At 42.1% G+C, this 15673-nt stretch overlaps 1 protein-coding gene across 1 annotated transcript in view; it reads left to right on the plus strand.

Moving 5' to 3' along the window:
- The window catches only part of nrip1b (nuclear receptor interacting protein 1b), a 54882-nt gene extending 39940 nt beyond the window's left edge, over positions 1 to 14942 (plus strand). The window contains exon 2 of the mRNA XM_032576784.1: positions 8515 to 14942. Within this exon, the coding sequence (XP_032432675.1) occupies positions 8974 to 12576 (3603 nt within the window). The 5' untranslated portion in view covers positions 8515 to 8973 and the 3' untranslated portion in view covers positions 12577 to 14942. The remainder of the gene's footprint in view (positions 1 to 8514) is intronic.
- The last annotated feature ends 731 nt before the right edge of the window (positions 14943 to 15673 follow it).

Raw genomic sequence — 15673 nt, forward strand, 5'->3', positions numbered from 1 at the left:
CGGAGCAGCCGCATTTGGTCCGGCAGCTTATGTTTTGCCTTATTTAATCATGTCAGGCCATATTGAATTTACAAATAGCGGTCACGCCGCATGTGTAAGGGAGCTACCCTGTTGAGTGTGTGCAGCAGTGCTAGGCTGCAGATTACATGATATAATAGTGTTTAGGCATCGCCTCCCCTTTTTAAATTCCTTTAACCTTGACTCCCCTTAAATGCAGGGAGAACACATCTGCCAGGCTGGTGTCAGACATTAGGAAGACACACTGCTCAGGCAGGATTGTCACTTTTTATTAACGCCCAGAGCTTTGCATGGACACCAGCTGTTGCATCAAGTGGAGGAATCTTGGCGGGATGAATGACCTTGACTTTGTCTGCCGCTGCTTCGGCTCTAACCCCCGCTTAATTCTTTTGTTTGCTCTCATGCATTTTAAATGGATTACCACTCTTGACATTGAAGGTCATTTAGCAACTAAGTTCTTGTGTGATTAAAGAAGAGTGTTAGCAGCAGGTGTGGCCATGCTTATATTGGCTAGCAAAGACGACAGAACTTTTAAAGAGTCTCTGGTAAGTGTGACTCTGGTCCTAAAGATGATCAAACACAGTTCAGGATCTTAAAAAACTGACATCCTTCCACGTTCGCATTTAATCAGAATCTCACTATTCTGTGGAAAGACGGCTATTTTTATTTCTCTTTTTGTTGGCTGCCCCTTTTAGAGTGACACCCTGGGTGGCGAGTCATATTGCTCGCATCGAAAAGAGTCACTGAATGTCAAGGTTGACCATGACATTCTGATCGTATGTTAACTTTTAGTAAATGTGAACATCGTCTAATTTCTGTTCAAACTGAACAGCAGCAGTTTGTTCCACTTCTGAAGATGTAATTTAAAGCGTATCTATTAAGATATTTTTGTTTTAATAGTTCCTACGTTCATTTGATATTTTGATTATCTTCTCTGAACAAAAGGAGACGTATTGACTGGAGAAAGTAATAGTTTTTAGTAAAACTGCTAATTGAGCAGAATGCTCTAACTTTATGCTGTCTATAGAATATGAAAGACCTAACAAGCTAATATAATCTAGTTCATTTTGATGACTTAATTAGACAGATTTTAGCCTTTTAAACAATTTTAATACAATTAATTGCATTTTTTTTTACATAAAATAGTCTGGAGTCTGAACCTGTGTACTGTGTTCCTGGTTCAGGTATAAATCTGTCACACAAGCAAACAACAGCAATGGACGACAAAGCGGCTTCTCTTGGCCCGCTGCGGGTCATTTTTGCTACAAGAAACGATCAGATGGAATGCTGGAAAAGACTATTGTGTGCAAGTTGTGCTAAACGGAGTTGGCCTATCAACACAGCTATTCAAGCCTAAAATAGCATCTCAGTGCTAAACATGTTACAGGAAGCAGAGACGTCCCCAACACTGTCAGCGTTCACATTTCTAAGAAGTTTTTTCTTTTATTAGAAGTTCTATGAATGGGGATCTTGAAAAACCTAAAAGCTGAACAACATTAATGATAGCACTTTGCACCAATCTGATGACTGAATAACCTAAATATCAGATTAAAAAGCACAAATATCTTTGTTGAGCTACATGGCTACTTAGTGAATAACTTGTCAATATGTAGTCTTCAATTAAAATATAATTGTGATTATTAATTAAAGACCTTGCAGTTAAAATTTTAATCGAGTCACACCACTAATAAATGCACACACATACACACCGGCCCTCTGGTGCTAACATGCACCTTATTCTTTGGCTGGAGTGCAGTGACCTTTCCTGTTGCTGATGCCTCTTAAGTAGCATAGGAGTGAAATGAAAAGAGAGGGAGAAGGAAACAGATGAAGAACCAACCAGCCAGGAGATGATGAAGCCGCACCCTCCCCATCACTAACCACCCCTTGTGTGTGTGTGGCAGACTGTAGGGGTAAAAATCACTTTAGAACGGTGCCTGCTCTGTCATTGGCTGACATTGTCAAGGATAATGGATAATCACCACAGAAAGTGTAGAGCTGCTCGCTTGTGCCGTGGTGTCCCGCTGTGGGGGGAGGAGGTGGTGGAGGTCAGGCTTTTTGGGTGCCACCACCATTGAGATGACATGTTAACAGATGTGTAAGGTCGTTCGCAATGTATACAGCAGAGGAGATAATGTAATAGTAATGCACACATCACAAATTCTCAGTGAGGAGAGGTGGAGCGCTGTGTGCTTTAGTGGTTCGGTACAGAGGACAGCTCCCCCTATATTAAGGTCAGGTGTTTAACAGACATTCGTCACTGTGGAGATTTTTGTTCCTATTTGTTTTTGTAAAAATGTTGTCTCTTGGTTGCCATTTCTTTTTCTTCTTTTTTTTTGTCTGAACAAGCAAAAATGCAGAAGAATACCTGATCAGAAAATTTATATTTCTGCTTTGACATGCCTAGTTGCCAAATTGTCTTAATTGATAAGGGTAGAAATTTACCAGAAAATTAATCAGAGAGGGATTGTTATGTTTTTTTTTTATTAAGTTTCATTGAAACCTTGAAAGTTGAAATATCTGAGACTTCTGGTCAGACACAGGCCAAGACTGACCCAGACTTCTGCTGTCTGAAAACGACTCCAATCTCAAGCGCGCATTGTGCTGTTATTCAAGCTGAAAATTATGATTATTAACACAGGAAGCTGAGGTAGGAGGCGGAGCACTGCCAATTATCTTTCTATGTGAACCTGAGAACAGAATGTGTAAAACATTTTCAGTCAGTCACAATGTAATGGAAAGGAAGGCAGTTTGAAAATCAATCAAATACATAATTTAGGAACCTTTTGTCACTTTTTAGTAGTTATTCATTACCAAACTAAACACAATCAATCAATCCAGTTTATGTGTAGAACACACTTCAGCAACAAAGTAGTTCAAAGTGTTTTACATTATGAAGAAATAAAAACATAATAAACCTATCATACAGTCACCAATTATGAAGCCGGAAACAAACATTACACTTTGTCAAATGCCAGCATTAAAATCATCAATGCACAACAGACCACAGTTACTCTCATGTAGCTAAAATTCACAAATATTTGAGACATCCCCTCTTAAACTGCTTATAAATGCCTATTTTAATAGGTTATACTCCAAATATACATTAGTATTTTTCAATGTAAACCAAGAGTGGAGTTTTTTTTCCACTCTTGGAACAGTCAGTCACCGCCAAAGGAAATTAATTGCGCCCTTAGATCGGCTACGTTGTGAACACTAGCCTGTAGCGTATCAATTAGCACTGCGCCTAGGTATTTCAGCTTCCCAGCTGCATTTTCTTTCAGCTTTTTTAAATGTGCTTTATGAAAAGAAAAATTACAATTAGGTGAATTTTATAGAATAAATTTACAAATAATAAACGATGAATAGGCAGGGCTCCACCGTTTCCTACTTGAACATCAGACATTTACTCAAAACACTTTACCAGGTCCATTCCGAGTATTTGCTTCGTTCAGAAAGATCAGAGGTTCACCGCCACATCCTATATTTCCCGTTTAAGTAACTATCGACCTATTATTAAAGAGCCATCCAGTGCAAACATGTTAAAGCTGGCTTCAGATAAATCTCTGAAGTTTTTGGCTCTAGTTGTTTTACGTTAGTAAAGGTTGGCTTTGGTTGGCCTCTCTTTTTGATTAATGTAAAGTTTGTGGTGTCTCCAGGTGAGAAATGAGCGGCTTATCACCACTTAACAGAACCTCACCTTAAAAATCCTGAGTTGTCTCTTTTAAAAGAATTGTGCTAATTTCTAAAGAAAAACTGAGTGACCAATGGAAAACTTTATAAATGTAATTGGTAAATGTAAGGATTGAGTTGTGTAGGAACGTCTATACTGCAGTGGTACAATATCCACTGAAATATGTCTTTGGGCAAAAAAAGGTGGGCTGCGACTCCAACGTTCTCTGGCAGCAGCAGAGAAAGTGTGTCTGTGATTCCTTTCCATTTCCATTTGACCCTGCTGCTCACTAGGCATTCCAGTCCTGGCATATTAGTCATCTTGCCAAGGTAAACATGTTTACATGTTGACTGCACTGATCAAATCGGGCATTAGGGGTATTCCATCAGGACGGTGTTAAACCCACTGGCGGGAAAATAGTCTTAATCCAGTGCAGCTAAGATTAGCATGACAGCAGACGTCAGATGGCCCAGGGTGACCAGGTTGGCTCTTTGTCATTTCCAAATTTGGGTCAGCAGTTCAAAGATGGTCTTTAAACTGTAATCGATGGTGACGGAGCGTTCTCGGTGGACTCGTTCTTTTCACTGCTGTCGGAGCCTGAAGAAACTTAGCATGTGAAGTTTTAGTTTGAGAAAGCATTAAAGAGGTCGATGTGATTGTTCCCTTCTGCTACTCAGATTTAAATCTAAGCTAATTAGTTTATTTCTAGTGTTTAATCCCAGTTCATTTTCAAGGTGGCATTAACTGTGCCACCTCGCTGCCCTTGCTGTCACCACCTAATCCTGTGGCACCCTGTGAACCTTGACCTCAGAGATGGGAAGGCTGATCTAGGTTTTTGACCTTTCCTCGGCTCCCTGTGAAACGTTCAGGCTTGTGGCTAAGTAGGTTTTCTGTTGCCTTTCTTCACAAACAAGGTCTGCTGTCCTGCTATGTGACCTGCAATGTCTGCTTGCTTAGCGGACACAAAAGGTGAGGACAGCGTCGGGACAGGACAAGGACAGCTGCTGAGCCGAAGTGGAAGCTCTGTATTAATTAACCTTTATGAGATGCAGCCTGGACTGTCGGCGGTGCCCTGTATCCACGGAAACCACGCTGACAGGGTTCAGAGCAGAGGTCTCCCAGGGCAGCACCGCTGACACTGTCATGGCAACTGGCACGACGTGCACCCCGGTGTTACCGACTCTGCCCTCCTGACAATGGTGTGCTGTGACAGGTCCGCCCAATTTCCGAGAGAACCTGTAATGTCTGTGCAAACACACACACACACACACACCTGACAGCAGAGTACAACTTCTTTTATTGACATATCCTTGCTTTGTTTCTCTACGACTGCACCTCTGTTTTTTGTTGGTTTTTTTACCAGTGAACATCCCTCACGCTAGTCAAGTCCTTTCATGTTTTTTGCTCTTGTATTCTAATACATAAGCTGTCTAGGTCCATTTGCTATTATGCGTTATGCATGTTTTATATATCTCTTTGTGTAAGTGCGGCAAGCTCTCACTAGTCTAGCCCCTTAAAGCTCTTTTGTACGCGACACATTTCTTCCAAAAAAAGAGGTCTTGAATCCGACGGTCATCTTTAAGTCTATTGAACTTAAAAGAAAATAAAAATAACAAACAGATTCAAAACAAATAGAAAGTGACGGTCAAAAGACTGTTACTTTCAAGGTGTCTGACTTCTACAATGAGCAAGTACTTTCATCTTTTATAAATGAATTAGTCACTAACCAATCAAAAAGCACCACATAAGCACAATACAATTACAGATGCTTATCCTTTTCAAATAGCAGAGTAAAAAATTTAACTCACGTAAACACAAAATAACATTTTGTATTAAGTTCCAAAAATGTATATATGGCTCCTACACTCCGTGTTTGGTCATATTAAAACATAACCCCTGTTTGAATGCTCAAGTTTTCTGTGTCATGTCATGATGTATTCATCTAGTCCTCACCAGATAAGATAAATATAGCTGAGACTAGATAATAATGCATGTCAGAGTTCCGCCATATCGCTATTCCTAAGAACAACGTCAAAATGTTGAGCTGTCTGAAAGACCTGTCAAACTGCTTTTACCACTAATAGCATGGAGTCATCTTCTGAATTTCTCAAGATTCTGGGCCACATCCCTGTTAAACTTTATTAAAGTTAGTTGAAAATCATTTATTATTCTTTTAAGTCCACCAGATTATGGAAGAGAATTAGGGCCAGTGAAAAAAAAATTTAATGTCGAAATTCTGCCTTTCTTTTTTCAGTAGCTCTTCTGTACCAGTCCTATTCAATTGCAATGCCTCATTTATTTATTTTTTCTTTCAGAAAATGTTTTTTAGCAGTTTTGTTGCAGATTATATTTGCTGTCCTGATCTTGTTTCAGGTCCTGACAAGTATAAGCTGTCTTACGACCTCACATTTGACTCTGAGATACTTTATCATTACAAGGAACTCATAACTTAATGTTGCCGAAGTTTTGCAGCTGTTAACCCAGTCTGGATCATTAACCCTCCCCCACAATCTCTGACAACTAGTATGCAGTATTTGTGCTGATATGTTTTCTTCAAACATGGCTCTTTGTACCAGGAACAAGCAGACTTATTTATGTCTGAGGATTTTGGCTAAAATGTTTTTCAGGACTCGTGTATGTTTTTTTAACACAACTTTTCCAGACTTAGCTGAGGTGCCATTATGTTCTTCGTTCAAGAAAAAAATTGACTCACACCTGACTGTTCTTCTGCATAAGGTGTATCCCAATCAGGATTCCTCGGTGTATTGTGGACAGTCATTGCTGCTTCGGTGTTATCTGTGAAAGGGAACTTTTTCTAGAAGTTCTGTAGGTAGCTTGACAAATCTAAGCTCAGGTGCCGTGATCTTCTTACAGCAGACGTAAGAAGCTAAAGGACTGCATTTATCTGAAGACGCAGAGTCACAGGTAGACTTCGAAAACAGGCAAGAGCCAGGGCCTCTCTATCTCTGCTAAACACACTTAGCGCTGATGCCACAGAGGAATTTGAACTGGAGCTTAGAAAATGAACCGACACTGAACCCCTGCTCAGAAACGCATACTCTTATGTGTTCAAGTAAATTTATATTTCAGCATGAATATTCTGACGTCTGAAAAAAGGAGAAAAATATACTTTATTTAAAAAAAAAGTTTTTGGCTTGAATCAAGTTTTTTTTGGTTATTATTATTTTGGCCTATGTGTTACAGAGACGAGGATTTCTCCCAGTAAATGATCCATATGTGTTGAAACATGTTGCCAAATTAAAAAAGGAAGGTCTGGTCTTAAACTATCATGAATTTTAGCCTATAGTTGGTTTTTTGGTTTTGTTTCTATTTTATTATTTGAATTAGTTCTTTTTTGTTCTTTTTTTTTAGTTTTGTTAGAGCATTGCACTGTTTAACCTCTAGATTTGCAGCTTTTTTTTTTACTTGTTTCTGCATGAAGTGTTCCTAATGACAAAAAAAGATTAAGCTACAAATGTGTGTTTTTTATTAGAAAGATAAAATAAAGATATCATCAACATTAAACTCTTTTTTTTTTTTCAAAAGAAATAAAGTAGAATTATCTTGTTCTAGATTGTGAACCAGAGATTAGTGGTAATCGTAAAAACTCATTTAGAAACAGCCCTTTAGCTTAACACTGGTAGAAAGCAGTGAAGCATATGCTAACCTTAGCAGCTAACAGTTAGCAAGTTGTGCTATTCTCACAGCAATTATAAATCTTTGGTATACTTTCTGACTCAACACACAGTGCCCCCAAAGTCGTCTCTCTCTAATATTAGTGGAACTGAGGGTTGTCAGCCACCTTGGCAAGGACTCAAGAGCTGCTGGCTTATTTATTTCAATGTGAGTCTTAAATACCGATGCAGAGAACCAAGGTTGAAATTCTCCCCTTTATGTCCAGGCCTCAAGATGAAAATATACGTTGATCTTCAACTTGACGAAAAATGCTATGGAATTTCATATCATGCGGTCCCTAAATCTAAATCTTGTTGCACTACTAAATAATGAAAGTCATTGTCGATGTCTTTTCTTTTGTGATTGTGTTAGACTGCTTATGTTCCAAAGCAGTAAGCTTCCTAAACCAACTCTTTTTTAGATTTAAGCACATTCTCAATTTCTACAACCAATGTGGGTAGAATGAATCTGTATTCCATTTGATTTTTGATTTTGTGTGTGTGTTTTGGCAAGCCTGAATTAACCTAATATGTCCAGGTTAAATTCACCTCAAATTTAATGTCCTAGTACATAAAATCTTCCAAGTGAACCTTATTGTATGTCCTCATTCTAAAGCTTATTGGTGTGTTTAAGCCTGAGTGCTTAAATGCTTGCTGGTGTGTACGTGGGTGGGTGGGTGGTTGGCTTTTGCTCCACTGAGACCGTGGGTTGCTTTGTGTGAGATGTAACTCAAGTGCATAAGAAGGCAGGAGGTGGTAGAGAGAGATAATCTGCTGAAATGACAACCTGCATAAAGAATTATGCACAGCTCTTACAAGGCCCTTCACTTGTGAAAGACGCTGCCGGGAGAGGCTTGCTGCTCAAGACCTGAATGTTTTCAAGGTAGTGGGCTTGAATTTTCAATTCGGATCTAATCAAGCCTAATCTGTTGGGTGGCTGAGAGGGAAGAGTGCAGAGAGGAGAAGGAGCCGTGTGCAGTCAGTCTGAAATGTTGCTAAGTAACAGAGATGGCAGACAAGGTGGGGAAATGAATGTGATATAGTGCACTGCAAATCCTTGCTTCTCACACGATTTCTTATTTTTCTCCTCTTTTCCCTCCCCCCGACCACGTCTCCCTCCCTCTTTTTCCCTCTCCCTCACTCCTATAGGTCACCCTGCAACACACTGTGAGATCTACAAAGCATAAAGGCGCCACTGACAGAGCAACAGCCAGACTGAAGGACAGACACACTGGATATCAACAACAATGGATTATTCCAACATCTCTGTGATAAAGTCCCACTGACTTCGCCACTGCCACTCATGTGAGCGTGAAGGTGGGCCTTCTGGGATCCTGTAGCAGTTACAGGCATACAACAATGCCTTGGAGGCTTGCCTGCACCAGATTTCCTCCAGCCATGGTGGCTGTTTCACCACACTAAGCCAACCACAGAGAGGGATCACATACAGCCGGTGCACCCTTAATTAAACCTTTATACTCACTCTTTGCAAATCACAACCTCTTTTTGGTTTCTAATAAGTGCGTGCAACTGCCAGCCAGATGACTTGGACAGCTATCATTTACCAATAGCATTGCTGAGCTATAAGAAGGGATCTGAGTATTGAACATGACTCATGGGGAGGAGCCTGGCCCTGAGACACACAAGGATTCAGCTGTTTTAACTTATCTGGAAGGTTTACTGATGCATCCAGTGGTGGCCGGGCCTGGGGCCACGGCAGGTGGGAGATCCGAGGCTTCCAACAGCAATCAGGAGCAGGACAATAAAGTGGGTGGGCCTTTACCACAACCAAACCATGACCCAATGGTACCCAAGGCTGGAACCAATGGGCCCAAGCTAGGTTCTTCACAACACCTAAAGAAGGCCCGGTTGCTGCGCTCTGGAGCATGGAATGATCCAGGGAACCAGAGAATGAGTTCACCTCCAGTGGAGCTGAATGGCCAAGTGGGAACCTTGCAAAATGGTGCCCTGGAGGGATCTCCCCATGCTGGAGAGAGTACCCTGTTGGCGTCTTTGCTTCAGTCATTCAGCTCAAGGCTTCAGAGTGTAGCAATGTCTCAGCACTCTAATAAGCCCACTGGTGAGTGTTCTTCTCCATCCAAGGCACCAGCTACAGATAAAGAGCCACTACCTGTTTACGGCACAGCCTCAGGTCGCCTTAAAGGCCTCATGAGGAAGAGCAAACTTCAGAACCACAATAACACCCCTTACAGCCGCCGGGGCCACAGTCAGGACAGGCCACCAGAGTCCCCCAGGTCAGCACACAGCGCCACACCTCCTGCAGCTCCCACAGCGACCGACTCTGTGTCCTGTGCAGAACGTTTGAAGGCCGTGGCCAACATGGTTAAAATCCGTTCTAGTCCCGCACCCTCACCCAAGCCCAGCGTAGCTTGCAGTCAACTTGCCCTTCTGCTGTCCAGCGAAGCTCATCTCCAGCAATACTCCAGAGAGCATGCCCTCAAAGCTCAGCTCTCAGGAAGATCTGCCAGTGAAAGACTGGCCGCCATGGCAAACCAGCAGCACGGACAGGACAGAAGGCCACCAAGTGTGGGGGGGTCTTCAGACACAGTAAGCTCCTTATCGACTCAAAACGGAATGACAACAGCCACAATAACAACGACACTCCCTCGAACGGCTGCTACCAATCCTCAGAGCCCCTCGCTGCAGAGAGGCCACAACCAAAACTCTCCACCCTCTCCCCCACATGCTCCAAGCCTGCCTACCAGGGAGAAGCGAGGCTTTGACACACGTCCAACCCGCCCACCCCAAACCTGCAGCAGCTTGCTCCTGCTGCTGCTGAACAACCACAACAACCAGAAGCAACTGACCAAGAATGGGCACCTGGAGGACATCAGTGGACTTCTGCCACCAAGTGGCTCCTCTTCAGTCACATCAGACAGTGAGTGCTCTGTCCATGAGAGGAGCAACACCAAGGACAGCAGTGATGCTGAGAGCTCCTACTCCAGTTGCTCTCCCATTGACCTCTCGATGAGAGGCCGCAGCAGTTTACAGGACACAGGGCCCAAAAGTACACCCCCTTCCTCCTCCTCCAGCTCCATGTTCTCTTCTACAACTGTGTTCTCCTCACCCCCAGTAACAATATCTCCTCAAGCTCCTACCCAGCCTCCCACAACATCCTTTTCTCCTTCCTCTATGGCTGTTTCTTCTGTTTCATATCCAATTTCGTCATCTTCCTCCTCCTTTTCCACTTCTTCCTTGGACAAATTGACAGAATCCTTACTAAACAAATGGAAGCCAGAGCCATCAAGATCAACTGTGTCCAAGAACAAAGAACCTGAAATGAACCCAGACTTAAAATCCCACCCCAAGGTCACTCTCATGCAACTTCTTCTTGAGCGCAGAAATAATGAGATGGCTAATAAGAGCACAGGTAGACAAGATTCGCCCCTTGATATAACTATGGCTAACATGTCACGAAATCAACAAAAGGGGTCAGTTACTTGGGAAGAGGGTCCAACAAAGAGCCCAATCGAAAGGCCTGCAGGCCCGTCCCAGTCCGTCTACTCACTTAGTCGTGACACAGGTCCTTCAATGTCCCCATATTCATACCCCTCTCCCCATGTCCAGTCCAGTCCACTTGATTTGTGTAAGTCTAAGACCTTCCCTGCTGACAAAGCATCAGAGCCTGCCTTCAGTGCCAGTAAATTGTTACAAAATCTGGCGCAGTGTGGCACGACTTCCCCACCCCCACCTATCTCCTCTGGAAAAGGGGCGAGCCAGGAACTCAATGACAGCAGGCCCCATGCTCTGTTGGAAAGACTCAATACTCCTGTCAACAGGACCACCCCTACCCCGCTGTCTGATGGAGCTTCAGGCAGTAGCACACCTTTCAGTCGTAAGGAACCTTCCCCTCCTTCCTCACAAATTGAGAACCTTCTGGAGAGACGTACTGTGCTGCAGCTACTTCTAGGCACTGGTTCAACTGGTGCTACAGCCGGCCGCAAAGAAAGACCCAGTGGAAGTGGCCAAGGGAGTGCTGAAATGGAGGGCGGCTGCTTTGAGAGGAGCCCTACTGCCTCCATCCTCTGTGACAGCTCTAATGGGTCCCCTTTGGATGTAAAAATAAAATCAGAGCTTCCAGAGGATGTAGGGTCATCCCTTACTAAGTCAGAGGACTTGAGCGGCAAAAAGAGACTGAGTTCCTACGGGAAGAATAGCCCGCTCTCCGATTCTCAACAAGACCTAAAGACGGAACCAAGGCCTGCAGAGGTCATAGCGAAATATGGCCTCCTCAGCCAGCTGCTTAAACAACAGACCGCTACCTATTACTCCAGTGCTGCAACAATGCAGCCTGAGCCACAATCCAGACAAGTCAAAGAGGAGAATAGGGACTATCCAAACCCCAGTCCTAAAAGGAGACGGCTCTGCTCCGAACACACAGGCAGCTTGAACAGTATCAGCTCTCCAAGAGCATTGGACAGTGGTAACACAAACATGTCTGCCTCATCTACTCTTCAGGCAGACCCTGAGCAGCAGAGGGGTCTAAAAGAGGAGGAGCTTCCACCAAGAAGCCCTATGAGTGAAACGTTTACCAGAGAGAGTCGTGGATTCAACGTGTTGAAACAGCTGCTGCTCTCTGACAACTGTCTGAAGGAACTGTCCCAGCAGCCGCGACAGGGACCCAGTCCCTCTATCCTGCAGACCACTGGCAAAGCCAATGGTAACATTCTCAGTCAGCCTACACAAAATCATAACTTCCTTCACCTGCCTAGCTGGCACACCCATGGTTCCCTCAACTCAGGGCTTCCAAATCATCTAAGACCACTGCCCACCCCTCCTGAAGGCAACAACCCCGTCCGCCCAGCCCCATGGATCCGCCAACCGGTTCCATGGCCCGCCACGCAAAAACGAGAGCCCCCTACTTTAATCAAACAGGAGCCTGAGAGCCCCATTCGGTGGAGCAGTCAGGAAAACGATGGCATGGACGAGGGTTGTGAGTCGAACCCGGACTCCCCGCGGCTTTCACGTTCCAACCCGATCCTGTACTACATGTTGCAGAAGGGCAACATCCAGCTGAGGAAAGAGGTGCCGGACCAGGCAGAAGGAGCCCGGCCCGCGATCAGAGTCAAAGAGGAGCCAGTCAGTGACATGCACACCTATGAACGCAGCCTGAGCTCCACCCCTCAATCACCAACCCACAATGACAAGCACAGCCATGAGGGCCAGGGGTTGAGCCAGTCGTCCCAGTAAACAGTTGTATCAACTACAAAAACATATAAAGTGGAATCAAGTCCATTGACTCCTTCTTGTTTTCATTTTTTGTGTACCTTGCCAAATTGGTTTGATGGAAAAAAGAGAGGACTTTTTCACTTTTTTTGTTTTTAATTTGATTTTAAAAAATGTATTGCTGTCTCAATTTTAAATAGCTTCAACGTGGAATGGTTAAAAAAAAGAAAAAAGAAAAAGTGGTCCGTTTTAGCCTAACTGATCCAAAAACGTCGGGGGTTTTTTAGCCCCTACTCATCCACCATTATTTTTGCACTACATTAATTAATGTAAAGTCCCCGTTTATTATATTTTGTGTTACACATTTAATTTATCACACATCAGTTTTTCCTGCGTTCTGGATGTTGCCTCGTATCAAACATTTAGAGAACATTTCAGGCATCATTTATAATTGATGATTTCAAATAAAAAAAAAAAAAACGTTAGTGCTCAGCTCGGTGGATAGTTTTTATTTTCTTTATCAGAACATCTGTCAAAAATATAACGTCCTACTAATTTCAGATGGGATTTCAGATGAAGCCATTCCCAGACAGTTACAGTGGGCTAATTAAAACAACGCACACGATAGATTCACACTGCAGTACCCTCCGTTCCAGGTTGTGCCACTATGAATGCTTTTGTCTTGCTTTTCCTCAGAATTCAGGGCTGTGGGGAAAGAATTCATCAGTGGAGATTCACTCACTGTGTTCTGCTTTTTCTCTTCTTTTTTTTTCTTCTTTTTTTTGTGCTGAACCTTTAAGGGCGAGATTCGACAGTGCAAATTCGGGGTAATGTGTTTGCAGATTGTGCAGTTCTGAGCAGATGGGTCAACATGAGAGCGTGTGGCGCTTACAGTTGAGCAACGCTGTGTAAACGGGTTTCTGGAGCAACAGTAAAAAAAAGGCTGCTTTGTCTGAGTGACTTATCTTGCCATCCTGGTAAAAAAAAGAAAAAAGAATGAAAGAGAGAGAGAGAGACAGATCCACAAAGAAGTTTCAGTGTGATGCACATGGCGCTTTTCTTTTAATGCAATATAAAAGACTACCTGGAGTGTGCACTATCGAAACTGAGCCCTCTGTGTCCTTTTTTTTTTTTTTTTTTTAAAGTATAATTTAACAGCATGTAATGGGGGGAAAATATTGTCAGTATTGTTATCTTTTCTGAATTTGGTAATTTGTGATTTTCTTTGTCATAATTTCTTAAACATTGTGCTCTGCATCACATGTTTTATTTCGGTGGCAATCTCTCTTACTCATAACACATCAAAAAGAATTGCATGTTGATGAAGAGAAGACCACAGGTACTCTATTTGTTTTCAGAGCAGCTGGATACGCTCGCCCGCCCTCTAATCACCGAGACTCCTTTTGTCTTAAAGGGTATCTGGTATCTAGCTTCTTTATTTTTCAATCGTACTGTAATCTTTCCGGTTGAGTTCACTCTGCTTTGTTCATTTAGTATTGTGGTCTTTTTAATACATATACTTCTGACATACGTCTTCAATTATTACTACGTTTTCACGATGGTTAAATAAATTGTGTAAATAGTACTTTCAGTATGGAAGATGACTATTTTGTAATGTTTAAAAAAAAAAAAAAAAAGAAAAAGATATTGCCCTAGTTTTTAATGCCCTGAAATGTAAATACTGATTATATGCGTACAAGTGTACATACGAAGGCAGAGGATACTATGCCCATCTTTTTATTTTATTTTATTTCTTTTTTTCTTTTTTGGTTGGTTTGTTCTTTGCATGTGTCTCTATGTGGTAAATGATAATCTATCCTGCGCTGTGTTGTGTAATAATGTCTGACTCTCCTCACTGCTGCCTGTTGCATGCAGACGCATGGGAACTACCTGTGTATCCCTACTGGTGATGGGGGAAAATGTCAAGTCTTAAAATAGGTCTTCTTCTTTTTTTCAGTTTTTCTTTTTTTTTTTTTTTTCCTGAATCAAAGAGCAAAAAGGTCGGCTTTTATGAGCAGCCCCCTAACAGCAGACTGTTGACCAAGCTGAAGGCTGAGTGGAGGCCGGGGGGAGGTGTGAAAAATAAATGTGGATTGAATATTTTTGTGATTTTTATTTTTTCCTTCTTTCCTGTTACTGGTTAACAAAAGCTCTGTGAATGAGCATGGGGCTCTAGTGGGGGATTGACGTACAATCATAGATCTGCATTGTGCATCTAAGAAATACATTTGTAGCAGCAAATATATCTATATATATAAATATATATATAAAATGATGGGGGTTTTTTTCTTTTTCATGTGAAGATCTGAAATGATATTTCATTTTTTTTATGTTTTCATTTTTGGTGTTCATTTGCACTGATATCTTCAAAAATAAAGTACTAAAATGCATGACCTGTTATGAATGGGCTCCTGTTTCTCCACCTTTGCTCTCTTCCAAGTTCTTTTCTGAAACATTTGGTAAAGCTTTAACACAAATATGATATTACCGCCGTTTTTATTTTGTGGAGAAAATGATAAATTCAGAGAGAATTGCTTGATGTGGACATGATTTGGTACTGGTATAACTAGAACGAGCGCCAGAGAGCATGTGTGCTGGCATTACAAGCAGAACTGTAGTTTATAACCATTTGTTGGAATATCTTAACAGTTGGTTAAAACTGAAAATGAGCATCTCCATGAATTAATCAGCTTCAGCAACATTTGAGTGAGTTTGTTAGATGTCACATAAAGCCTTAGCCTGATTATGGGTGAGTGGTCACCTTATGTAGTTGCACTAAAAATGGAACCAATGACTTTCGTTGTTTTGGCTAACCCTGGGCTGGTCTGAGATCCTGACTGTATGCTAACCTTGAGTAAATATAACGCTCTCGCCAGTATTTTAGCGTTTCCTACAAATATCTGAAACAGATTTGCATATGATTATGTACCGTAGTATTTTTAGAAACAAAAAGCATAACAATTGTTAATGCAGTGAAAAGAAAATAATTGTGATGTCATAACATTGTAAAATATACAGACTCGTGGAAAATATGCACTTAGTTCATTTTAGTAGCGGCATTTCTACTCCGTACTTTATCAAACAAGGCAGTCTGTCAGGCTGTCTGCTCCTGTAGCCAGAC

The sequence above is a fragment of the Xiphophorus hellerii genome, chromosome 11, assembly GCF_003331165.1.
Source record: "Xiphophorus hellerii strain 12219 chromosome 11, Xiphophorus_hellerii-4.1, whole genome shotgun sequence".
NCBI classification, from domain to species: Eukaryota; Metazoa; Chordata; class Actinopteri; order Cyprinodontiformes; family Poeciliidae; genus Xiphophorus; species Xiphophorus hellerii.